Here is a 26621-nt window from a genome sequence, read left to right on the forward strand (position 1 = left end):
AGCGGGGGCGAAGCAGGCGGGCAAGCGAGGCTCGCGCTTCTCTTGCGCAGTACTCATCAATGAGGCTTGCGCAAGAGAAAGACCCGTGGAACCGGCTCCTGAGTTTCCGGGATCTTAGAGAGGACCCGGGATGGGGCGGTTTGGGGGAGATGCTTCCAGTGGTACACTGTCACCTAAAAAAGCAACACACAAAACAAACACCTCCCTTGCACAAAGGCATCTAGAGTGGCACAAACATTGCATTTGAGAAAGATGCGAAGGGACGGTGGCAGAGCAAGAGGTGGAGCTGCCGAGCGGGTCCGGCGGCCTATTCTGGAAACTGCTTCTAGCTGAGTCTCTTATTTCATTCCGTCGCGCAAAACCTTGATATTTGCAAAGGGAAACAGGGACAGGAACGAGGAGCTTCAGTACCGAGAGCAACAACAACAAAATCCCACTTCGAATTTGCAGTTTCTTTCTCTCTTCCCCAAGTCTTTATTTGTTGCAAACCCGGGCATATTAGGCGTCCGGGCGTCAGCGCTTTGCTATATTAGGCCGATGCAAGTTGTTATAAAATATTTCATTTGCATAGGAAGAGATTAAACCTGTTGGTCTGAAGACCTACCGATATTCGTATCAACAGGTTTAATTCCCTCGGTTTCTGACAGAAGGGAATAAACGTTTTATCTTAGTTCTTTCTTTTTTTAAAATCAGTTTTCAAAGAGACTTCAAAAGCTACCCTTTGCTCATCTTCAAACGTGCTTACATTTCTTCAATGCCTGAAATTTTAACATCGCAACTGCTAAACCTTGAAAAAATACCTTAGCATTAATAAATAGTAAATAAAAGCAAAAGAAGTTCCTTCCCCGTTCCGTTTTATAAAATATTGATTACAGACGGATCCTAACCATGCTTAGATAGAAATGATTTCTACGGATTGCCGTGGAATTTACTCTCAAGTATGGTAAGCCCTTGAAGTTAGTTCCTCCTTTCACTGCGAAAGCAGCTTATCTGGTCTGCAGAGAATTCGTCTCTTTTCCTTTAAGCCACAACATTTGGCTTGTAACACACGCTTGTTGGTTGTTCTTAAATATATGTGCACCGATTTCTTCGAAAAATAATCAAAAGGAGTACATACTCTGTCCTTCCAACCAACAAATATGTTTTGGATTGGGGCGATGAACAAGGAACAGAAGTTTTGTCTTGCTGTTTACTCTGGCACTGACTTTAGTTGCCAAATCAGATACTTCTCCGATTGAAAGCGATGCCCTTTGGGACTATGTTGAAAAAAGCTCAAGATGAAGGCTGCATTCTTAAACAGTCTCAACTGGGTGTTAAAGGGGGACTTACTTTGGAGTAAACATGTATAGGACTGGGCAGCACAGGAAATAATTTCAGACGATATCACTGGATTTATCGCTCTCCTCCTTCCCAGCTTATAGTTACTACAAACGCACATACACTACTCTTGTTAAAATTTCCAGTTATTTGGATTTACATAGTTTAAAAAGTACACATTAAAATAAAAGGCAATGTTATTCTGGTTTCTTCTCTTTCTTTCTTTCTTTCCTTCCTTCTTTCCTTCCTTCTTTCCTTCTTTCTTTCTTTCGGGACCCTAAATCCATAAACGTGCTCCTACAGCCTAGAGTCTCCACCCGGGATTTACAGCAAATTTGTTCAGAACTCAAAACTAACGGTCAGTGAAGCAATAATCATAGCTGTTAGAATGAGAAGGTCATTAGCGTCTGTTTCTAACCTACTCGCTCTTTGCAGCCCGATCTATAGGAGAACCACCCCATATATTCCAGCAGAAGCTACTTTCAACTACTGTATGAGGTTGCATTTAAAAGCTGCATTTTCCGGCACACTCCGTTGCAAGGGCACTCTGTTGCGTTGTGGGTTGAACTGCTAGGATGAAATTTCCTTAGACCCAGTCGCAGTTGAAGTGGCTCGTAGTCATAAATTTATAACCAAAGACACAAGGAGGGAACAGAATGGTTTGCTTACAATGCTCAGTCATTCAGCACCTTGGAGAGAGGCAAAAGCAAGCCAAGTCAGGAAGGACTCGGCGCTTCTGGTTTCTACGCTCACCTTTTAAACTTATTTCGTACCTCTTTTCGCTGTTTATGAAGCAGAGCGATTTGTCGAACTGCGTCATGTGTTCCTTTCCTTTTTGCTTGCATTTTGGTTAAACTCATCTTTCTTTGGCTAACATCCTCCCCATGCTTGTTTGACAAAGGTGCAACGGGGGGTGGTATTTAACCTGACATTCATTTGAACTCGAAAGAGCCCTCTGTAATGTAACCTTGACTGCCAAGTTCCTTCACGGATTTTTTTTAAATTTTTTTTTTTTTTGTCATGAGGGCTAGGAAAATCCTAACCCATTTTATGGAATTTAAATCGGGACAGGAAGCTGGTTTACTCTTTTTTGGATGCTCTGAACTAACCCAGATTTAGGGTGTAATCCAGAACCACTATTAGCCACAGAGATCTGGCTGGAGGCAGTCTGCAGACTTTTGCAGATCCAGTCCTGTACACAATGGCTTTGCCTTTTTACTAAAATTTTCACTGAATCCTGATACGTCAGATACCATACACTGGGTAAAGTGAACTCTAGTCCATGAAAGCTGATGCAGTAATTAATCTATTAATCTTTAAACTGCCTCAATGACTCTCTCTGTGTGTATGTTACTGTAGACCACCAAGCTGTTCTAGGAGGAAAACTAAGCAAGTAGTGTGAGAATGCTACAAGATCAAATCACGACAAACCACCACCGTAAACAAAAACAGTGAACTTCCAAAATCTACAGTAGAGCGACATATTAAGTAGGTCAACCAAAATGACACCAAGCAGTGTGCAAGCTTTTAAGTTCTCCACAATGCAAAGCAAGGTGGGTGGGGAGAAGAGAAAAATACATATATTGGCTGATGCTGAAGCCATGAAGTCTGCATCTAGTCCCAGTCCACTTTCAAGATGAAGTGTTGTAGGCATGCCTAGTACATGAGACTCAGCTAGGTGCTCTGCAGGTTTCAGGTTGCACCTAAGGGTGTTGGAGAGAAGGAACATGCCATGGCTGACCTGTCCCATCTTTGGGAATATAATCTGAAATCATACATCTGCTGGGACGCCTTAATTGCTATTTCAAACCTAGTAACTTGTGCAGACCACATTTAACACAGTTCAGGTTTCCATAATAATGCTGCCATCATGCCCTGCCTGTAAACTGTCAAAAGCAGTGGTTCCCAATTGGTGGTCCATGGATACCAGGAAGTCTGCATAACCCAACCAGGGGTCTGGGGCATCATTCACATAACAAAAACTACCATAGTACCCCAAAAAAGTAGGGGGTCCATGGCTTGGCTTTTGAAAGACAGGAGGTCCGCAGTACTAATTGAGAACCATTGGTCTAAAGCATCTGCCTATCTAGTGTTAGGAAAATGGATTCTTATTATGTGCCATATAGTACTAAAGTCTGAGACACAGCAGTAAAGGTGATGGCAGCTACAAGCATTCCACATCACCCAATGCCACAGTTCATTTTAGTTAAACCTGAGTACAGTGGTACCTCTGGTTACGAACTTAATTCGTTCCAGAGGTCCGTTCTTAAGCTGAAACCGTTCTTAACATGAGGCGTGCTTTTGCTGTTGGTGCCTCCCACTGCCGCTACACGACTTCTGCTCACATTGCGGGGCAAAGTTCACAACTGGGAGCATCTACTTCCGGGTTAGCGGAGCTTGTAACCCGAAGCATTTGCAAGAAGGACGGTACATAACATGAGGTTTCACTGTATTACCAAGTTCAGAAGCCATTATTTTCTTCCTTCTTCTCCTAACAAAAGGTTCTTAGCAAACAAATTCAAAAAGTGAAATATTTTCCCAGACTCATCTCCACCCACCTGTTGAGTTTCTGCCTGGGACACAGCTGTTAATGTCATGTCAGGACCCCTGGATGGTGACTTATGTTCAATCCTTCTTTAGGATTATTTTTTCAAGAGGCTCAGAGTGCAAAGCACGTTCTAATGGGACACACTCAAGGCTCTGAACAGGTCAATTAACTAATCCACACTTCCTAATTTTAAACATAATGTTTACTTGGAAGCAAGTCTGAAGCCTAATAGGGCTTACATTGAAGTAATGTGCTCAGGATTGCAGATCTTAATGGCACCCAAGACACCAGCTCTCTTTCAGTAATTTGTTGTTGTTTTGTTTTGTTTTTTGAAATCATTTTTATTTGATTTTACAAGTGTAGAATTATTAGAATACTAACTATATATCTGTATATAGAGATTTCTCTGAATCTCCAAACTTCCCACCCTCCCCTCCATGGGTCCTATTGTTGACATTTTCAACTGCATATTATTTCATAATCTATATTTTATATCTCTCCATATTGTCCATAATATTTGTTACATTACAAGTGTTATTAGAATCCTGATAATGTTTTCATCTGCTTATAGTGGTCTCCTAAATAAATTATATTTTTTTCTCATTCTTTCTTGAAGTTTCTGTCTTCTTGATTCCTGAGCCTTCCGGTCAGTTTTGCCATTTTGGCATAGTCTATCAGCTTGGTTTGCCATGCCTCTCTGGTAGGGACTTTGTCTTCTTTCCATCCCTGGGCTAGTAACATCCGTACAGCTATTGTCGCATACATAAAAAGTATTTTCTGCTTTTTGGGATGTTGGTACCTACAGTTCCTAATAAAAAAGCTTCTGGTTGTTTTTGTTTTTTTACAACAGTTATTTTGAACATTTCCCCCCCAATTCATTATATATCATTTCCCAGAATGCTTTTATTAGCTTACACAACTATCACATATGGTAAAAGGTACCTTCTTCTGCTTTACATTTCCAGCAGGTATTTGTACTTGTCTTATACAGTTTTGCTAACTTAAGGTAAAGGAACCCCTGCCCGTTAGGTCCAGTCGCAAACGACTCTGAGGTTGCGGCGCTCATCTCGCTTTACTGGACAAGGGAGCCGGCGTACAGCTTCCGGGTCATGTGGCCAGCATGACTAAGCTGCTTCTAGCGAACCAGAGCAGCACACAGAAACGCCGTTTACCTTCCTGCCAGAGCGGTACCTATTTATCTACTTGCACTGGAGTGCTTTCAAACTGCTAAGTTGGCAGGAGCAGGGACTGAGCAACAGGAGCTCACCCCATCGTAGGGATTTGAACTGCCAACCTTCTGATCGGCAAGCCCTAGGCTCTGTGGTTTAGACCACAGTGCCACCCGCATCCCTTCCACCAGTGCATCATTTTCATCTGATTTTCTTTCAGTGTACAACACCAGTAATTTATAGTTTTGATGAAATGTAAAGAATAGGAAAAGAAGAAGCAGTAAATAAAAGCACTTTGTAAAATTTCAACAGGACTCTTTTGGAGGAATACCCTCCTTTCTCATATATGTACTTTCTCAAGCACTGAGGGTTTGAAGGAGAAGCTTGGAGGGGGGTATTTGAAGGTGTGCTCCCACCCCATCGGCGAACGGGTGGCAGGACTGCACCTTTCTCAAGATCTGCAAACCCTATCTTTCGAACCTCTATGGAGGTTTGAAGGAGAAGCGTGGAGAGGACTGTTTAAAGGCCTGATCCCACTTACCCATCAGCTACAGGGGCAGATGGGCACTCGCTGCCAGCCCCAGTATCAAACCCCATGGAGGTTTGAAAGTTCCATGGCTCGCTTTGAAGTCCCTACAGTCACAGCATCATAAGGAGGCATAGCTGACATCACTAGGACATCAGGTGATCGACAGGTGGGCAGCCACAAGCATCTGTTACCTTTGGCCTGCCCAGCTTGGGGGAAATAAAGATCTGGCTGTCCTGCCAGAAAAGATTCCACACCACTTTTGTAAGAGATAGTGAAGTTGAGTTTGGAGCAAGCTGTAATGACGGGGGTGGCGGCATTGAGGTCTAATGGGGGGCAAGCTGGGTTGGTGAGCAGTGCAAACAAGGGTGGCAGCCCCTAGAACTCCATATTTTTTCAATTTCTTCCATCATAGTAAACTCATTTCTTGTTTCATAAAACATCTGTGATCTCAGTTTATTCTAAATACTCTCATGATTAGAAATTTGATAATCATGCTACCTAAGGAAGTTTTCAGAGAAACTCCAGGAAAATTTTGGAGGCTATTTGAGAATGGCCAGCTTGGCAAATAAGTAATTTCTTATCTGGTGGTGGCAAGTACCTCAAATAGGGAAAGTGCGGGTACAAGAGATGGGTATACTCTTGTACGCACAACAAGAGATGTTGTGGCCAAGTTGCTCTTCCCCAGATACCCAGGGGCCCAGGCTGGAATGTGACTGTTACAGAGCTACATGACAATTCTACAATATCTGCATTTCTGCACCAACAAGGAAGAAATATTAATTCAGTTGTTCTTTAATTACAAGGAAAAGAATACATGGCAGCCACTAATAGCTTGATTATATTATTAATTATCACATAGTTCTGTCTCAAATGATGTGTCTTAAAGCAAAACTCTTTAAGAAGTTGAAAATTAAATGACCCTGATCCTGTAAAATATTTGATTAACACTCTTCATTTTATGCATTATGAATCATTGCACTGAAGCAAAAGGCAATTTAAAATGGACATATGCTTTTGCAGGATTGGTTCCATAGGGTTTAAAACGTCAACTAGCATGAAATATATTTCAAAGTTGCAACTGTCAATTAAATCTGTTTCGGATTTAAAATCAGAGACAATGACCCTATTCCCCACATATATAGTAATTCTCCTCTAAATCTGGTTATTTTCTCTTTAAGTTTTATTGTTTTTCTCTTTAATTTTTATTAAGTTTTTACCAACTGTATCTGCTTATATCACATATTTTAGAGCTATACGTTTTGATTTAGCTGTACTATTTTGTACAGTCTTCTAGAAATATTTACATTTTGTAAACTTCTCAACTGACTTTTCCCTAACTTTCTTTTTTCTTTTTTCCTTTCTCCTCCTGTGATGAGGCTGCATTTTAATGTTTCAATGTTGTATTTTAATCTTGTTTTTAAGTTGTATTCATTCAACTTGTTTTTATTATTGCTTGTTAGCCGCCCTGAGTCCGGCCTTGGCTGGGAGGGCGGGGTATAAATAAAATTTATTATTATTATTAACTAGACATGACAAAAGAAACTATAAATATAAGCACCATTAAGTAAGAAAATGTAATGGGTATTAGCTGTGCTAAAATAACAGCTAATCTTTTTCCTAGTGTGGCAACTCCTCCCCACCCCTGGAGGGTTCTTAGATTTTTAAATAGCTGCACAACAGACAGGTGAAATTAGACAAGTAAAATAACCCCCTCCTGCGCGCGCGCACGCACGCACGCGCACACACACACACACACACACACACCGAGATGCAATGCAGTTTGCAAAGTCACAAAAGTCCACAAAAGTTCTCTCCTTCTCACACATAGATACAAACAATTAACATAGCTACTCCTTTGACCATGGAAGGTACCAGATTTCACTATACGAAGTAGACATTTTTCATCTATATACCTGCCAATTAAGAACTGTGCTTCATGTGGCGGATAAAGCGGGTGATTCTAGTCCATGAAAGCTTACGCCACAATAACTGTGTTAGTCCCTAACAGTACTTTGTTGCTGTTTTTGCTTCAATAGATCAACAGGGAGACCTGCACCCTGCCTTGCTGGCCCTTTCCCATCTGGCCTGGGAGAGTGGAGTGCTGACTGACTCCAGCTACAAAAGCTGAGGCTGTTGAACAGATTCTTGGGCTGGAGTATCGTTTAGGGGGTGGGCGGGTTGAGAGAGATGTTGTTGTTATTATATTATTGCTGTATCTTTAGTTTTAGATCTTATGATTTATGTGGAAATTGTTTCCATTAGACTGTGTACTTTTTGATGTGTTTTATTTATTGTTTATGACTTCTGTTATGTTGTTTGTAATTATGTAAATCTTGTCATGTTGTAAGCCGCCTTGAGAATAGCTTCAACTATGGAAAGGTGGCATAAAAATAAAATGATGATGATGATGATGAGGGAGATGCTTCCAGTCCAAGAATAGGTATCTGTGACCTTCCAAGTATTGTTAGGCTGCAGCTCCCATTATTCCCTGACCGCTGGCCATGTTGACTGGGGCTGATGGGAGTTGTGGTCCAGCAGTATCTGAACAGCCACAGATTACCCCCTCCTGCTACAGTCCTTGACTGAAACGCACCTAGAACTTCCGATAAAGAATGAACATAGTGATGTTATTCCCTGCATAGTATTTTCCCTCCAGGAATAGCTATTATATTCGGGGGGGGGGGGGTAGTCTGCTTTTACTTAGCAACAAATGCTATTTCCAATTGATGAATATTCAGGAATTTGCAACAACAGTGATCTAGCCGAAGACAAAGGAAAACCATCAAGACCAGTATCATACACTACCTGGCACAACTAGCCTGCTGAAGTCATCTGGACTTGTTTGGACTCATCCAATCCCTTGTCCTACAACCGCTGCTGGCAAAGATGCACCTTTGTTGCTCATTTATGGCACTTTGTATAATCAGGTTGATAAAAGGTTATTTCCCTCATTATCTAGGTAGGGAAGTGGGAGTAGGGGATTCTGCCATTGCACAGGCAGTGAAATGGCATGACCTTCATTTCCCCCCCGAGGAGGTTTTTACATGCACAACCATGTTCATCCTTTAGACACCAAGCTATCAAGTTTGAATTTTGGCACTGTCCTGATCTTATGACCACATGACAGAGAGATCCACATATACACAATTTTTAGAAATTTCATTTTTAACCAAGGTTGGTGTTTGACTAGTGCTGGTGGTCATTTCCTCCCTTATCTCATTGGGCTGCGATTCTCCTTCGTTACACTCTCTTCATTCAATGTCTCCAGTTTCCTTAATTGGATCCATTTTACCTTGTATTTTTAGATCTCTGCACACTTGGACTCCTCCTCCTTTAGCTTTTCTTCTTCTCTCTTTATTGTCATTCTTGCATTGCTAGTCCTTCTTGTGTCTAACTCTCAAGTTTCGTGTGTGTCTGTCATATCTCTGCTCTGGAACTCACTGCTTCTTGAATTTCACACCTCTCCTTCCTTCCTTCCTTCCTTCCTTCCAAGTGTTGAAGCAGCATCAGAAAACCAGATACTTTAACCTCAGATCACTCCCTCTCGGCCTTCATTTCTATCCCTTTTGTTTCTTTTGAAATTGTCAGAGGAACTCCGGAAGTTTTTTTATACCAAGTCTGATCAATGGTTCTTCTAGCTCAATAGTGTTTGCATGGATTGGTTCTCTAGGTGTTTGTCCTAGCTCTGGGGAATAGGAGACCTTCTGCAGGCGAAGCAGATGGCCTTCCCCCGAACAAACTGGGCAAGATTTGTTGTGGTGTAGTGGCTCTTTGTGTGTACATCTCAACTCATGTGCCATGAAAAGATCACCACATGGGGATGGGAAACCCACAATCTATTTGTCCAGTCTGTTCCTGAGACAACAAATTCAAAGTAGAGCAGACATACAGGTTTCTCATCATGTTCAAAGTTCTTCCCATACACGGGTGAAGTCATTTTTACAACTTGGTTTTTGAACAGCTTAGTTCTCGAACATTTTGGCCCCTGAAGGCCACAAACTCAGAAGTGACTGTTCTGGTTTGAGAACTATTTTTGGAAGCCAAACATCCGACGGGGCTTCTGATTGGCTGCAGGAGCTTCCAGCAGCCAATCAGAAGCTGCGCTTTGGTTTCCGAATGTTTTGGAAGTCTAACAGACTTCTGGAATGGATTATGTTCAACTTCCAAGGTACGACTGTACTCTGTATTATTATCATCCCCATTTTATGGATGGGTAATTGAGCAAGAGTGAATTGCCTGCTCCCAGCTTGTGAATCCACAGCAGACATAAAAGTTGAATTAGGACCTTCTTGGGTTATAGCCTGGCTTCTTAAGCAACTAAACTATATCACATTTTTGTTCACTTTGGCAGCTTTGAAGTCAGACTTGAACCGGTAGGTAGCCGAAAACACACACCATCTCCTCTGTTTGAAAGGAAATTCTATAGCAGGCTAGAATGGTTAAACTTTGAAGTTACCGTAGTTGTTTCATGTTGCCATATTAGTGTTCTGTGGAGAGTCAATTCATTTGTTAATTGGAGTAATCTGCAGCCATTTAGAGGCCACAACTGTTCATGCACATTTCAGAAACTCTAACAGTTTGAAGGAACAGAACAAATGACCTGGCTGAGACAAAGTTCCCCTTCCCAATCAGAATTAACATTTTCAGACTTTGCAAATTGAGGAAGCTGTACTAGTTAAATTCAAATTCTTTATAAATTGGTTCACTTTAAGGCAATGCCCATCTTTTGTGGTTGCTAATATTTTAGCCTAAGGGCAGGTAACTATAGTTCAGTCAAATTTTATCTAAGCATCTATAATCTGCTTTCAACACAAAGGGAAGAACAATATTTAATCTCAAAAAAATCAAATGATACAAGACATTTATAGAGTCTAGGCATACAATAAATTCAATGCACGGGAATGTCAACTGGATCTGTTCACTGTGTCTTAAACCTCACTGTGACATTAAGCTGGTGAAACTTTGCAAATCATTTGCTCCCCATGCCAGGATAAGCTGCCTTCACTTACTGACTTGCAGAGTTTGTCCTCATCAAATAATAGCAACTACTCACTGACTAGTACACAATAGTATAGACTGATTTATGGGGCTTTCTTTGGCTCATAAGCCTTTCTGCACACTGGATGACAAAACATGCAAATCTTTAAGAGAAAGTTGAACAAAGTTACAGCACAGAAGCACTAGTGGGCACCATTATGATTTGTTCGTGTTCTTCTAAAATGTGCAGCTCTTTTAAGATTTTCTGTCTCCTAGCGCAGAGAAAATGAACTGTTCTTTTTCTGTTTGAATGGTCTCATGGGAAAGAGAATGACAGCACAGAGAAGGAAAGTACTTAGATCGAGCTGGCAGAGCCTAAAAATGGAAGAAAAGAGGAAAAGAAATCCAGCCTGTATGCACTGTGTGTAGAATTTAATAGCTCTAAGAGATGTACATAGTGACGTACATTTTATGTGCAGTTGTATACTATGTTTGGCCCTACAGGGCTGGATTAACCAGTAATCTAAACAAAGTATAATAAGGCATCAAAACTAAACTAATCCTTAATTTGCAGATCCACAGAACAACCCATGAATATAGATAACTGAGTGCAAATAGGGTGGGCAGTGTGAATGTGATCATTGTAAGGCTGTGTTGACTCAATAATACAAATTTCCTAGGTTTTGTAGGGAATGTCCACAGCTCTGTAATAGACCACGCACTTTTCCATGCAAAGGTTCCAGGTTCAATCCATGGAATTGGTGTAGGATTTGATACTTGGGGGTGGTTTTTTTGGAGGAAGGGTATCTGAAGACAGAAGTTTGGAAAGAGAAAAGACTGCAGTGGATATAGACTCCAGAAGCTCAATTCAGGGATGGATGATAATAATAATAATAATAATAATAATAATAATAATAATAATAATAATTTATTTATACCCCACCCACCCATCTGGCTAGGTTTCCCCAGCCACTCTGGGTGGCTTCCAACAAAATATTAAAAATACAATAAAACATCAGACATTAAAAACTTCCCTAAACAGGGCTGCCTTCAGATGTCTTCTAAAAGTCAGATAGTTGTTTATTTCCTTGACATCTGAGGCTGTTTAGGAGAGCGTGCTGGGGAATACAGAAATTTACTTGGAAGCAGTGAGCAGGACCAAAGGAGGAGCAGCTGGGTCAGGTGGCTTGCACCCCTTTCTCTCACAGTATAGGCTTCAGTGTGTGACAGCAGAGCTTGCAGGCCTACATTAATTATTATAATTAGGGTGCTTCTTTCTCTAAAGTTTCCAAATCAGTTTTGGTGCCCTTTAACGGTTTTCTTTCTTTTAATGCCATTAGGTGGACTGACTTAAGGGAGTTTTTTTTTTTAAAAAAAACAACCACTTATTGTTGCTATCTTTGCTAATATTGAGCAGAGAGACTGGTATTTCAGGGGAAATCCCGTAAATCTTGGGGGGACCCCTTCAATAAAGCCTAATCATTCTGAGACACAAATATAGAAAACCTGGGGGGAAATCCCCAGACAGATGATTTTTTGCTAGCTAGGGGGCAGCACTTGTATGTGTGGAGAGGTCACCAAAGCTTGTTATTTTTCCTTCCTGTGTTTCTTCCTGTCTGTGTGAGTAGGGAGGAAGACAGCTGTTAGAGGAAAGGGTTTCTGGGTCCAGGTCAGTAGGACCTTACTTAAATCTACTTTTCTGGTCTATGGTTGTAGACCTGTGAAACAGGCACAGAGCAGAGATGGGTTTGGTCTGTCCATCTGCAGTTGGTGTTTGCATTAAGAGTTAACCGTCCGCCTGGTTGGCTTCTGCATGTGGAATAAGGGGGCATCACCCCCTTTTGCCCCTTGCTTTAGGCAGCAAAATGCCTTGGGATGGCCCTGCTGCAGGCAAGAAACTGCTCTGCCTTCAGGAAGGGGACACCCACTGTGGATGGAGTTAAAAGGCAAAGTGGAGAGTCAGGAAGGATCACATTTGTGTTGGAAGCAAAAGCCATCTAAATCATCAAGAGACCAGCTTGGATGGCCACCGAGAGATTTTGTCAAGGGTTTTAGACAACTAAAATCAATTCATCCACTTTATCTGTTTTGAACATACTGGAGAGGCAGCTAAAGATGTCACAAATGGTTAGAGTTGCCTGGAAACCTTCAAGGTGTCAATTGACTGTATTTTTAGGTACAGGAATGTTACATGGACATGCCAGTTTCACCAGTGATTTGGAAGGGAAAAAAGACTAAAAACAAAACAAATGGACTTGGCAATATGCAAGGGAATAAAAATATCATGAGAGTGAAGCTGAGTTGAAGCAGGGTAACTCAAAATCAATATTTTGCTTTTAAACTCTTAAGGGGAGGCCCAGGAGGGCTGCACTCATTTTGTCCTCCTTACTTATTATCCTCAAAGGATTGGCTGAAAAGTGTCAAGATGACTCCATACTTACAGCTAGGACATTCCTCGCTGACAAGCCACTTGTTAGACTATTTGGCTGCTGCTTCACCCCCCTAGCATGGGGTTTGTGCAGAGGATAAAATAAACAAAACAAAGCCCCAAACTTGGAACAGGTGGAATGTGCCCAATACAGTGGTATCTCTGGTTACGAACTTAATTTGTTCCGGAGATCCGTTCTTAACCTGAAACTGCTCTTAACCTGAGGTACCACTTTAGCTAATGGGGCCTCCCGCTTCCGCCGCGCCGACAGCACACAATTTCTGTTTTCATCCTGAGGTAAAGTTCTTAACCTGAGGTACTACTTCCAGGTTAGTGGAGTCTGTAACCTGAAGCGTCTGTAACCCGAGGTATTTGTAACCTGAGGTACCACTGTATGACATTTCAAGCACACTTCTCCCTTCTTTCCTGCCTACGCTTGCATCAAACAAATATCTTAGTTATTGTGGCCACTCAGACTTAATTTGGATGGTTGCCCATGGCCTATCCATGGACTACGAATGACTGATTTTTGGCGCGTTTTACATGCTACGTGAACAGTTTCTTATACAAGGAGTATACCGTAATTTGGCAGAGGGATGTTATGCAACAACATGGCTACCATTTCTGTAAATTTTAAAACAGAAACTAAAGCAAATGATCATGGTACTACCAGGAACATTCATCCACTGAATGTCTGGGCAAACAGGAATGTTTTCAAATTTCTAGTGAAAGTTAATAATGAGAAAGAGAGGTGCACCTCACTAGTGGGGGGGGGGGGGCATTCCACAACACGGGAACCACAACTAAAAAGACCCTGTTATGGGACAGTGCCAATCTTTTTGGCTTCACTGGCCAGATCTTTTTCAGGCCAAATTGCAGCCCGGCCAAATTTTAGTGTTGGCTGCATTATGCCAAATGACTGGCTTGTGGATGGTCCCGTCCACCTCTTGAAATCCCTAGTGCAGTGTTTAAAGGTAAAGGTAAAGGTAAAGGTAAAGGACCCCTGGACAGTTAAGTCCAGTCTAAGGTGACTAAGGGGTTGCGGCGCTCATCTTGCTTTCAGGCCTTGGGAGCCGGCGTTTGTCCACAGACAGCTTTCCAGGTCATGTGGCCAGTATGACTAAACTGCTTCTGGTGCAACAGAACACCGTGATGGAAGCCAGAGCGCACGAAAATGCCATTTACCTTCCCGCTGCAGTGGTACCTACCGTATTTTTCGCACTATTGGACGCACCGGTCCATAGGACGCACCTAGATTTGGGGGGGGAAATAAAGGCAAAAAAATTTATTCCCCCCCCCCCGCCAGGCGCAGGGCTGGGGCGGGGGAAGCCCGAGCTTCCCCCTCCCCCAGAACGGGACCCAGAGCCATGCCGAAGCTGCGCGCAGCTTTGGCATCGCTCTGGGAGCTTGTGGGGCTGGGGGAGGAGGAAGCCCTCCGCCAGCCTCCAAACCATGTCGGGAGACAGCGGGATGGCGCGCTGCGCCTCTCCCGCTGTCCCCCGAGTTTGCGGGGCTGGGCCAGCCTTCTAACCAAGTCTGGGGACAGCGGGAAGGGCGCGCTGCGCCCCTGCCGCTGTCTCCAGAGTTTGCGGGGCTGGCGACGGGGAGGAGCAGGCTTCTCCCCCCGCCAGCCTTCTAGCCAAGTCGGGGGACAGCGGGAAGGGCGCGCTGCGCCCCTGCCGCTGTCTCCCGAGTTTGCGGGGCTGGCGACGGGGAAGAGCAGGCTTCTCCCCCCGCCAGCCTTCTAGCCAAGTCGGGGGACAGCGGGAAGGGCGCGCTGCGCCCCTGCCGCTGTCTCCCGAGTTTGCGGGGCTGGCGACGGGGAGGAGCAGGCTTCTCCCCCCGCCAGCATTCTAGCCAAGTCGGGGGACAGCGGGAAGGGCGCGCTGCGCCTCTCCCACTTTCTCCCGAGTTTGCGGGGCTGGCGACGGGGAGGAGCAGGCTTCTCCCCCCCGCCAGCCTGCTAGCCAAGTCGGGGGACAGCAGGAAGGGCGCGCTGCGCCCCTGCCGCTGTCTCCCGAGTTTGTGGGGCTGGCGACGGGGAGGAGCAGGCTTCTCCCCCCGCCAGCCTTCTAGCCAAGTCGGGGGACAGCGGGAAGGGCGCGCTGCGCCCCTGCCGCTGTCTCCCGAGTTTGCGGGGCTGGCGACGGGGAGGAGCAGGCTTCTCCCCCCCGCCAGCCTGCTAGCCAAGTCGGGGGACAGCGGGAAGGGCGCGCTGCGCCCCTGCCGCTGTCTCCCGAGTTTGCGGGGCTGGCGACGGGGAGGAGCAGGCTTCTCCCCCCCGCCAGCCTGCTAGCCAAGTCGGGGGACAGCGGGAAGGGCGCGCTGCGCCTCTCCCGCTGTCTCCCGAGTTTGCGGGGCTGGCGACGGGGAGGAGCAGGCTTCTCCCCCCCGCCAGCCTTCTAGCCAAGTCGGGGGACAGCGGGAAGGGCGCGCTGCGCCTCTCCCGCTGTCTCCCGAGTTTGCGGGGCTGGCGACGGGGAGGAGCAGGCTTCTCCCCCCGCCAGCCTTCTAGCCAAGTCGGGGGACAGCGGGAAGGGCGCGCTGCGCCCCTGCCGCTGTCTCCCGAGTTTGCGGGGCTGGCGACGGGGAGGAGCAGGCTTCTCCCCCCGCCAGCCTTCTAGCCAAGTCGGGGGACAGCGGGAAGGGCGCGCTGCGCCCCTGCCGCTGTCTCCCGAGTTTGCGGGGCTGGCGACGGGGAGGAGCAGGCTCCCCCCCCGCCAGCCTTCTAACCAAGTCGGGGACAGCGGGAAGGGCGCGCTGCGCCTCTCCCGCTGTCCCCCGAGCTTGTGGGGCTGGCGGTGGGGCTCTCCTGAAGCCTGGAGAGCGAGAGGGGTCGGTGCACACCGACCCCTCTCGCTCTCCAGGCTTCAGCGAAAGCCTGCATTCGCACCATAGGACGCACACACATTTCCCCTTCATTTTTGGAGGGGAAAAAGTGCGTCCTATAGTGCGAAAAATACGGTATTTATCTACTCGCACTGGTATGCTTTCAAACTGCTAGGTTGGCAGGAGCTGGGACAGAGCAATGGGAGCTCACTCTGTCTTGGGGATTCGAACCGCCAACCTTCCGATCGGCAAGCTCAAGAGGCTCAGTGGTTTAGACCACAGCGCCACCTTCTAGTGTTTAAAGGAGGATGCTTCAAACAGTGATTTTGCACTTTAACCAGCCTCAAATGGAGGCATCAGAGTGGAATGTGGGGCCTGGCTTAAAGCCCCTGGAAAAAGTGTTCTTTGAAGCACTTGTATTGGTGGCGAGCAGTGGTGTGGGAGAGGAGAAAGACATATGCATTGGGCATAACAACCCAGTGATGTTGGCTAGGCTGAGAGACTGTGATGGGCTCAAGGTCATCTCAATGGCTGAATAGGGATTTCAACCCTGGTCTCAAAGGTCTTAGTCCAACATTCTAACCACTACACCACACTCATACCTAAAGTGACCACCAACAATTTGAAAGGCATGTGCATTGACAGCTACAGAATAAAATCTTTTAATTTCCCAGGAGACAATGTGTGTTCCGGATGTTATCCTTCATGAGGTCCATTATTATTATTATTATTATTATTATTATACCATCCTATACTCGGGGGTCTCAGGGCAGTTCACAGAATAAAATCAAGATATAAAACTACAAAATACCTTATAAAAATAAAAACAACAACCCAATAGCCCCCCCCAAAAAACCACGTTTTAAAAGGGCATCGTATCAACCAAAGGCCTGGTTAAAAAGGAACATTTTTGCCTGGCTCCTAAAGATGTATAATAAAGGTGCCAAGCGAACTTCCCTTGGGAGAGCATTCCACAGACAGGGAGCCACTGCAGAGAAGTCCCATTCTCATGTTGCCACCCTCCAAACCTCTCGAGGAGGGGGCACATGAAGGAGGGCCTCAGAAGATGATCTCAGGATCCGGGTAGGTTCATATGGAAAGAGGTGGTCCTTGGGGTATTGCGGTCTTGAGCCGTTTAACGGTTTATAGGTCAAAACCAGCATTATCATTACCATTTCACTGCTGGATCTGTATCTAAGTGTTTCTTTTTGTGGCTGTGATCCTACAAGCAGCAATGAGAAGACCATCACAGGACATTTTTGATAGGCATGTGTGGCAGTTTGAACCAGTTTCAGACCTCTAGTTATAACTCAATCTATTCTTTATTCCACCCCAACGGTATTTGTTTCTGAGAGCAAAAAACAAACAAAAAAAAAACACCTCCCCAAATACAATCTTCAATTTTTTTAGTAGAAACAAAGAGGATCAAACAAGAAAAATACTACATCAGCCACCCATTCCCTTTCTTACTCATTTCCCCCTACCTAACATATATGGTATGTAAAGAAAAAAGCAATTCGCCACAGCACTGCAACTTTAAATTACTGCTTTAAGTCCCTGCAAAGAGTAATAACTTCACAAGTGGAATCATGTCGATTGAACAGCCATCAGCAAGGATTGGGTGTGCCGGGACCTGTCTATGAGTTTGTCAACCCCTAGTAATTGAACCTCATTAACTTCAATTGATTGACTCATATATGGGATTTCAGAAATGTGTTAGTTCAGTTTTTAATCTCACATTGGAAACTGCTTTCCCCCCCTCCTTGAATTTGTGTGTGTTCTGGGTGGGTGGGTGTTATAGACAGTAAAATAGATATATTTATCATCTTTACTGTTCACATCATGTGTCTGATAGCACAATTTTTTGTGTATGAAAGCTCACCCCAAGATAATTTAGTTAGTCTTTTAAGGTGTTGTTTTAACAGCACAGTAATAGAACAGGTGTTGCTCTAACAGTGCAGCAATAGACTGAACCATGCAAACCTTTAATAAGGTTAGATAAGTGAGAACGTACACATGATGGAGCTTCTATGTTCAGGGACGATAGGGGTGTTCACATGTTACATTCAATGAATGTACAATCTGTGAACATAAATGGTTGAACAGCACAAATCAATGTATACTCTTTCACACAAACACACGGCTGTCTACCTGTGTAGAAACAGCTTGTGCTTGTATTAACTGCAGCTTGTGTACAACCTAATATGTTCCTGAAAACCAGTGGCTATGGAACAAGAGAGGAAAGCCTGGGTCTTTCATACCCTACTTGTGGGCTTTGGGGAGGCATCTGGTTGGTGTCTGTGAGAAGGAAGATAGAATAGATTAGGGTTTCCCAAATTTGGGTCTCCAGCTGGTTTTGGAATACAGTTCCCATCATCCCTGACCACTGGTCTTCTGGTTAGATAGGGATGATGGGAGCTGTAGTCCAAAAATAGCTAGAGACCCAAATTTGGAAAATCCTGGAATAGATGGACCTTTGATCTTACCTCGCAGGGCTCTTCATATGTTCTTGCTTATCTACTGTATATTTTGGAAAGTGATTTGTCTGTCTGTCCATCTGTTCTCTATGGTTTTGGCAGCGTCTTGAGATATGATTGCCAAACTTGGCATGAAGGTTTCTGAATCAAGATGCTGGACCGAAACATGACTTTGGTGTGACTTCACCCAATTTTTGGCACGAGGGGTCCAAACTACATTGATATGGACACCTCTGAAGATATTGTTGCCCCATCTGGTGGCACTTCACCCGTTTTTGTGTGAGAGTGCCAACCTGCATCAATTTGGATGCCTCTGAAGATCCTGTTGCCCAACTCAGGTTGAGAGTCTTAAGCTGCAGGAGGTGGTCTTGGGCTATGCTTGGACAACGGACACCATGTTGAATCCAGATGGTGGACCAAAATAACCCTAATGAAATATGAACTCCTCCCCCACACCAAAATAATAATAATATTAAAATTGATTTGAGGTCAGGCCAGGTGTTCCCTGGATCAGATCGAAGCCCTGGGTGGGTGTGAGCATGTGCAGGCCTGAAACTCATAAATCACACTATTCATATACAAATCATATTTTTTTTTTTTTGTTTCTTTAAATTCACTGGTGGTATCAGGGCTTTCTACTAGTCCACTATACTATATATTTTGGAAAGATATTTGTCTGTCTGTTTGCTACATGTTAGGACATTTCTTAAGATACTGAAACCAAATTTTGTACAGTGGTACCTTGGGTTACATACGCTTGAGGTTACATACGTTTCAGGTTACAGACTCTGCTAACCCAGAAATAGTACCTTGGGTTAAGAACTTTGCTTCAGGATGAGAACAGAAATCGCGCAGCAGCGGCACGGCAGCAGCAGGAGGCCCCGTTAGCTAAAGTGGTGCTTCAGGTTAAGAACAGTTTCAGGTTAAGAACAGAATGAATTAAGTTCTTAGCCCGAGGTACCACTGTATGATTATTCCCAAGATCAAGGAGCCAGGATTTCAGCCATGTTTGGATGCATCTGGGTGCCATTTTGAATCAAGACTACAAAACTGCTCAGATTTTTGTTTGTTTGTTTAGAATTCTTGAGCAATACTGGGCACAAGGTTACTATAAAAGATGAGATTATTTGTAGAGCTATTCATATTTTTTAAGAAAACAGGCTCCAGTTCATATGTTTGCCTCTTTAACATAGAAGAGTGGCTACAGTGGCTGTTGTTCCCCCCAAGCAAGTGCAAAACTATACTATAGCAGGATGTTTCATCTCATCTCTCAAAGAAATCTGTTCATTTGATGATAATTCAATAGTTTTCTCTTTCATTTTTGGTCTGACTGTGTGCATGAGGATCTCAGTGCAAGAAGATGGGCTGGGATGAACTTTGAGACACCTTCTGTTTACAGGGGTGGCGCTGTGGGTTAAACCACAGAGGCTAGGGCTTGCTGATCAGAAGGTCGGTGGTTCAAATCCCTGCAACGGGGTGAGCTCCCGTTGCTCGGTCCCTGCTCCTGCCAACCTAGCAGTTCAAAAGCACGGCAAAGTGCAAGTAGATAAATAGGTACCACTCTGGCGGGAAAGTGAACAGCGTTTCCGTGCGCTGCTCTGGTTCGCCAGAAGCGGCTTAGTCATGCTGGCCACATGACCTGGAAGCTGTATGCCGGCTCCCTCGGCCAGTAAAGCGAGATAAGCGCCGCAACCCTAGAGTCGTCTGCGACTGGACCTAACGGTCAGGGGTCCCTTTACCTTTATAAAGTCATAGAGCTGGGTTGCTGCCAGACTGCCTCTGTCTTGCGGGAATGATTCAAGTGCGTGCTGGAACTGAAGTGGATGGCTTCTGTTGGGCAATTGGCAGGGAAATGCACTAAAAAGTATGGGATGAAAGAATGATTAGTAGTAGGAAGATATGTAAAACCCCCACAAGGAAATCAGGGTGAATGCAGGACATATGCTCATTGTCATATAACTGTCCCATAAATGAATTTGAATGAATGCTCCATAAAGACTGGACATAGTCTGACCAGTGCAGTAGCTTTGTGCAAGTAAACCAGAATGAATGCTGTTTAAACAGGTCATCTGGAAATGCCCTCAGAAAGGCCCGAAGTCTACCCCTCATCTGTTTAACTGTGCTGTATGGGATATTGCTATGCAGACACTATATGACGGCCTGCTCTAAAAATAAACTGTGGCTGGCAAACAGTTTTTTAATAGTTTGTGTGGAATGTCATCAGCTGAAAGATATCCAAAAACATTTGCTGTACTTAAAATCTTACAAAGGGTCACACAGGTGATTGCAAAAACATTTTCTTTCTAGATCTGTTTCCCAGACAAAGCTTTTAAGCCTACAGGTATTAAAAAACTCTTAAAAAGAATACAGTGTGTGTGTGTGTGTGTGTGTGTTTGTGTGTGTTTGTGTGTCTGTGTGTGTGTGTGTGTGTGTGTATATATATATATATATATATAACAGTTTATATAGTTAACCATATTCCTAATCTCCCACTATTCGTTTTCATGCTCTCCTATACTAGAATACTAGCTTTTACATCTATTCAATTTAGCATGTAAGGTAAAATTGTATAGAAAGTAAGTTTTTGCATAAGGGAATTAATCTAGAGATTCTTAAAAACCACAAAAAACACAAGTAACCTGAAGAAGAAGAAGAAATGGTAGGCAAAAAGTCTACGTGCAGTAAGTTGTGGTAGAATTGATATCTTCTCTGAAGGGTTTTATAAATAAAATAAATATAAAAAGACAAGTAACTTTCTCACCTAATTTGCTTGCAGAACTGATAATTAAGTGTTGCTGGCTGCATCACATTTGTGATACTTGATATTGTGTCTCTGCATATTTAGAGGCTAAAATCGTTTTGCTTTTTTGCTGAGTAAAACATCCATTTCATGGACGCTTTCCGCCCACGGATAACGTCTAGCTCCTGTCTTATAATTTACCCTCCAATGGAGAAACCTCCCATTTGGGTTAACATTCTCCCATGTCCCAAATTTAAAGGGAATTCTGACATCCTCATACAACACTTGGGAGTAAAATCAGAGGTCACTGATCTGCAGGTGCACATGTGCCAACAGACACCTTTGCTGGAACCGGCAGAGTCTCCCCTCCTTGGATGAAATTAGGCTTAAAAGAAGCATTCCCTTGTAGGTTGTGGTGAGTGCTTTGTTGCAGTGTGTGTGCGTGTGTGTGTGCGTGCGTGTGTGTGTGTGTGTGTGTACGTACACACACACACGGTGCTCATAACACTCTTACCTGTTTGCAAATCTGTTGTGGGCCAAAAAGAAGATTGGCACTTCCCAAACTTAAGGCTACAAACTGTCTCTGTTAATAACAGAAATCATAATAAACGTAGGATGGTGGTCAAAAGGAAGTTTCCAACTATTTGTAGATTGTTTTGTGGGCAGCTGGTTCCAAGATGCAAGCTACAATAGATGAAAGATAATGACAGGAAGGGGATTCAGACCAATAAATCACTTTTTGAGGGGCCAACAAAAGCACAGTGGTGCCTCGCAAGACGAAAAGAATCCGTTCCGCGAGTCTCTTCGTCTTGCGGGTTTTTTCGTCTTGCGAAGCAAGCCCATTAGAGGTTTAGCGGCTTAGCGCTACAGTATTAGCGGCTTAGCCGGCTTAAAGATCAGCTGATAAGCGGCTTAACGATCAGCTGATAACCGGCTTAGAATCAGCTGTTAAGCGGCTTAAAGATCAGCTGATAAGCGGCTTAGCATCAGCTGTTAAGCGGCTTAAAGATCAGCTGATAAGCGGCTTAGCATCAGCTGTTAAGCGGCTTAAAGATCAGCTGGTAAGCGGCTTAGCCATCAGCTGATAAGCGGTTTAGCGGCTTGGGAAAAAGGGGGGGGAAAGGAAAAAAACCCCGGAGGAACTCGCAAGACATTTTCGTCTTGCGAAGCAAGCACATAGGAAATTCGTTTTGCGAAGCACCTCCAAAACGGAAAACCCTTTCGTCTAGCGGGTTTTCCGTCTTGCGAGGCATTCGTCTTGCGGGGCACCACTGCATTAGGATGGCTTCTTTCTATTAAGACAAACTTTCGAAAGATTTCTATTTAGCCCACTGCTATTCAGTGCTTGGCAGTGTAGGATTGTTTCTCTCCCCGCCCCCCCCCCCCCCCAGTTGTGTATATGTAAGGAGGTCCAGAGGGGAAACATCTATTTTGCGAAGACATTTTTTTCTCAGAATCTATGGCTCTGATTTGACTGAGTGACACAGAAGCATTAGAGGCCTCTAGTTCTCCTGCCGCACACTTTTGATGCCAACCCAACACTGAGAATTGTGCAGTGCACTCTGCCCTCCTTCTGAGTAGGTGCTTATTCTTTTCCATCAAAGAGCTTTCCAGCAACTATCTGGACAATAGCTGCTCAAATCCAGAGACGCAAGGCAGTTCTCTGAACATTCTGCAAAACGTTGTGCAACCGGATCTGCTTCCCTCCTTACTGCTGGTAAGTCCAACATCACCGCTTGTTCAGTAAACACCTCCTCTTCCCCGTTCCTAGAGTGCCCTCGGGTTTTCCTTCACACGCTTCTTCCTGAGTTCACCATTTCCGGTTTGTGACACATCTTTGCTCCAGTTCAGCTCCTTATCTTTCGCCTCATCTTTAGACATGGATTTCAGTCACTCTCTTCTTGAAATGCCTCATCAATGCCAACAGCATTCTAGAATTGAAACATGCTGGTTGTTGCACCATCCATGATTAGTTAGTCCATTTTTAGTACCACTGATTGGTTGGTTGTATTTACATACCATCATTTTCTCCAAGGGGCTCAAGGTGGGGTCTGAGTGGGCACTTGAACCCTGATCTCCCAGGTCCTAGTCTGACACTCTAATCACTATGCCACCCTGGCTCTGGACATGTGGGAAGGATCCAACAACAGTCAGAGCATTCCCAGAAATAAAATCTAGCTCAAAATGTCAGTGTGACCACATCCTCAAGTTACTGCCTACAAGGAACCCTCCAGCAAAGGTCAGAGGTAACGTTACATAATCTCACATGAGGTAACAGCTATTCTTGCTTAATATTATTACCCCACATTACCTTATCTTGTTGTGAGTCAGCAAAAGTACAAAGGCATTATCATTGCACAATCTGGCATGATGTGCTATAGAATGAAGTTCTATCACAGCATCTTGGTTCAGCGGAATTATATCTGGCCCTGATCACTTTTTTTATTTTTGCTGATAAATGGCTTAGACGTTTCCCATTTAGTATTGTATTGGCTGAATTGGTCATACTATTTTTTTACTTTGTTAAAAAATGTGGGCAATTCATTTAACCCAACTCCAATTATGTGTGCAAAAATAAATAAAAAGAATGCTCACATTGAACAACTTATTTTAGCAGGTCAGTAAATTTGGCCCATAAATAAAAACAGAGGCAACAGTCATTTGCGTGCGCAACATTTTCAAAAAAAAATTGAGGGAGAGAGAAACTTTGTGCTGCATGTGGTTTAATGTGACATCCTTTTTGATTTTGACATCATTGATATAAAAGCTTTATGTTAAAGGGAAAAGGTTGAACAAATTTGACAGGTGATATTTGAGTACAATAAAACAATAACATTAAGTCAAACAATAACATTAAGTTCTGCTCTGCTGTGAGACCCCAAACCACCTGCATGGCTACCTCACTTTGCCTAATGTTAGGGCCGGCCCTGCAACAATCAGCACTCTGCTTCCTCTAGGGTGAAGAGTATCTTCTAGGCTTCAGTACCAATTTAAGTGCTGTCAATCAGGCTATTCTTATGTTCTTAATCCACAGTACCTCCAGGAAAATCTGGAAAGATGCACTATCTGAAACCATGGTGGCAGTCAGTGAAGGCAGTATGAAGCAAGATGGACTGTTGGTCTGACTCTGTATAAGGCAGCTTCCTATGCTATTTGTTCCTAAGCTCAGTAAAGCCTTCACATCCAAGTGATTTACTCTGCCTGAATGCCCCATTGTGGGAGGGGTAGGTGCCACTGGCCCTTCAGGAGGTGGCAGTGCATCCTACTTTCAAGACAATCTCTCTGGACCCAGAATTATTGTTCATGGGACAATATTCCCCTTTGGGACAAAGTGTTCAAGAGGGTGGTGGTGTGCTTAGAAGAAGTGGGTTATCTGGGCCCATTACAATCCGGCTTCAGGCCTGGATACAGCACTGAAAGTGCTTCGGTCACCCTAGGTGGTAACTTTTGTCAGGAGAGGGACAGGAGGACTGCAACCTTTTTGGTTCTCCTTGACCTCTCAGCAGCTTTTGATATTGCTTGTGGGATGTAACATAAGCAGTCAAGTACAACACTTCCTGTTAGCCCAGCGTGGACACACAGGGGGATGTTACTCCAGCCAGGAGGACTTCCTGTCACACCTGGTCTGGAGCATCCTCCCCCTGCGTGTGACCAGGTAGATGAGTGTGATCCTGTGAGACCCTGTAAAAGGGCCAGTCATGCAGCCATCTTCCTCTTTTGCTGCTTTCTTCTGATACTGATGTATTTTGCTGTCTGCTGGTTCTCAGCCAGCAGCACATGGGCTCAAACCTCTACATGGGATGAATCCACTCTCTTTTCTGTAACTCCAAGCTAAAAGCCTGCCTTCAGGGAACCTACTGTGAACTGAATGTAAGTAAACTTATCCTTACTTTTAAAGAAGACTGTTGTGTTTTTATTCAAGAGGGATAAAAGGGGAATTTACCAGGATCAAGCCCAATCTGGACAAGTCAGATTGGATTGCCTACGTAAAGAGATTCAAATGAATCTACCAACTAGCTTCCTGTTATATATTGGGGGATGTACTCTGTTACTGACTCACAAGCGTAAGTGAGGAAGGATAATATTTACTCAATATATCCTCTCCTACTATCCACAACATTCCCACACTGCTGACCACTGTATCCTCTTGGAGCAGCTCTAGGCATTGGAAGTTGGGGTACCGTGTTGACAGTTGTTCTCCTCCAACCTACAAGGCTGATTTCACAGAGTAAAGCTGGGGGGCAATTGCAGGTTGCTTTGGGAGCTAACCTGTGGGTTTCGCCAGGTGGCAATCTTGTTCCCCATGACTTTTAACATATATATGAAGCAATTGAGAATGATTAACAGGGGATTTGGAGTGAAGTGTCATCTGTATGTTGACGGCACTTAGCTCTGAATCAGAGGAATCATTCTAAGGTGCTATATTAGATCAGCGCTTGGAAGAGGTAACGTGCTGGATGCTGACCAGTTAACTGAAACTGAATCTAGACAAGATGGAGGTACTGTATGTTGCAGCTTTTCAAATCTGGTTCATACGGAGAAGGCCAGTTCTGGGCAGGGGTGCATTCTGCTGGAAGGAACATGTGTATAGCTAGGAGGTACTCCTTGATCCATCCAGCCTTGGTGGCTAGGTTTGTCAGCTACATCCCTTTTGGAATAGCGATAGCTTGGCAACAGTGATAAACTCTTTGGTAATTTCCAGATTGAACAATTCTACATGGGGCTGCCCTTGAAGATAGTTCAGGACCTGCAACTAGTGCAGAATGCAGAAGTAAGGCTTCTTCTGGGTGTCTCTGGCAAAACACAGATTACGTAGGTCTGGAAAGATCCGCACTGGATGCCAGTTCACTACTGATGTATTTTATATACATCACTTATATGTAAGTGTTAATACTTATTACTTGGGCTGCAAATATCTGAAGCAGTGCCTCCCCCCCACCTGTTGACCTGTCCAGGTGTTAAGCTCAACAGAAAGGCCCTACACGTACTGCCTCCACCTTCTTTGGTTGGAAGGGCAGCAAAGCACAAGAGGGCCTTCACTGTGGTGGCCCCAAGGTTGTGGAATAACCTGCTCTCTGAGGTGCACCATCATTGTATGCTTTTAGACAAGTGGTCAAGAGACACTTTTTTTACCCAGGCCTTTGGTTGATTGGATGCCTTCAACCGCCTGCACTGTTGCTGTGCACCGCTGCTCTGCTATTTGGATATTGGCTGTTTCTGTGCCATTATTTTGTGATTTAAATGTACATTGTACTTATTTTAATTGTGATTTTCTTTTGGTAGCACATCCTGGGACTTTTTGATGAAGGATACTTATATTTGCTATAAGTACAAAAAATATGTTAATAAACACAACACTTTTTTTAAAACTCAGAAAGTGCTGAATTCAAGCCTTTATTTAAAAGGAAGACTCTTTTGCTGCATTTGAAGGTGGGGTTGCACAGGAAATCCTCCTCTGCAGTTCAAGGTGGGGCTGCGAAGGATGACTTCCTGTGCAGCCCCGGAGTCTGTTTACAATGGCATAATGTCATAGGACATAAGGTGATTGACAGATGGGTGGCCTGGCTACCTTACAAAGTGGCCTGTGGTGGGTTAGAAGGTCAGCAA

The 26621-nt window shown here is 44.2% G+C and overlaps 1 protein-coding gene and 1 long non-coding RNA gene across 9 annotated transcripts in view; one reads left to right on the top strand and one right to left on the bottom strand.

Annotated features, from left to right (window-relative positions):
• The window catches only part of LOC308459603, a 28023-nt gene extending 19793 nt beyond the window's left edge, over positions 1-8230 (top strand). Inside the window, exon 3 of the long non-coding RNA XR_013978212.1 lies at positions 7600-8230. This is a non-coding gene — a long non-coding RNA (uncharacterized lncRNA). The remainder of the gene's footprint in view (positions 1-7599) is intronic.
• The window catches only part of EOMES (eomesodermin), a 161256-nt gene that overhangs the window by 8069 nt on the left and 126566 nt on the right, over positions 1-26621 (bottom strand). The window contains exon 3 of one of the 8 annotated variants that reach the window (XM_080974767.1): positions 20014-20131. The exons of 5 other annotated variants lie outside the window; for them this stretch is intronic. Coding sequence is in view for 1 of the 3 variants with exons in the window: in XM_080974762.1 (XP_080830888.1) it covers positions 5576-5631 (56 nt within the window). In the remaining 2 variants the exon portion in view is untranslated. Of the gene's footprint in view, positions 1-5575; positions 5644-8855; positions 9244-20013; positions 20132-26621 lie in introns of those variants that run through there. 2 more of the 8 variants (XM_080974769.1, XM_080974762.1) reach the window with 2 other exon arrangements.

Source organism: Podarcis pityusensis, assembly GCF_964106645.2.
Source record: "Podarcis pityusensis genome assembly, chromosome: 12".
NCBI classification, from domain to species: Eukaryota; Metazoa; Chordata; class Lepidosauria; order Squamata; family Lacertidae; genus Podarcis; species Podarcis pityusensis.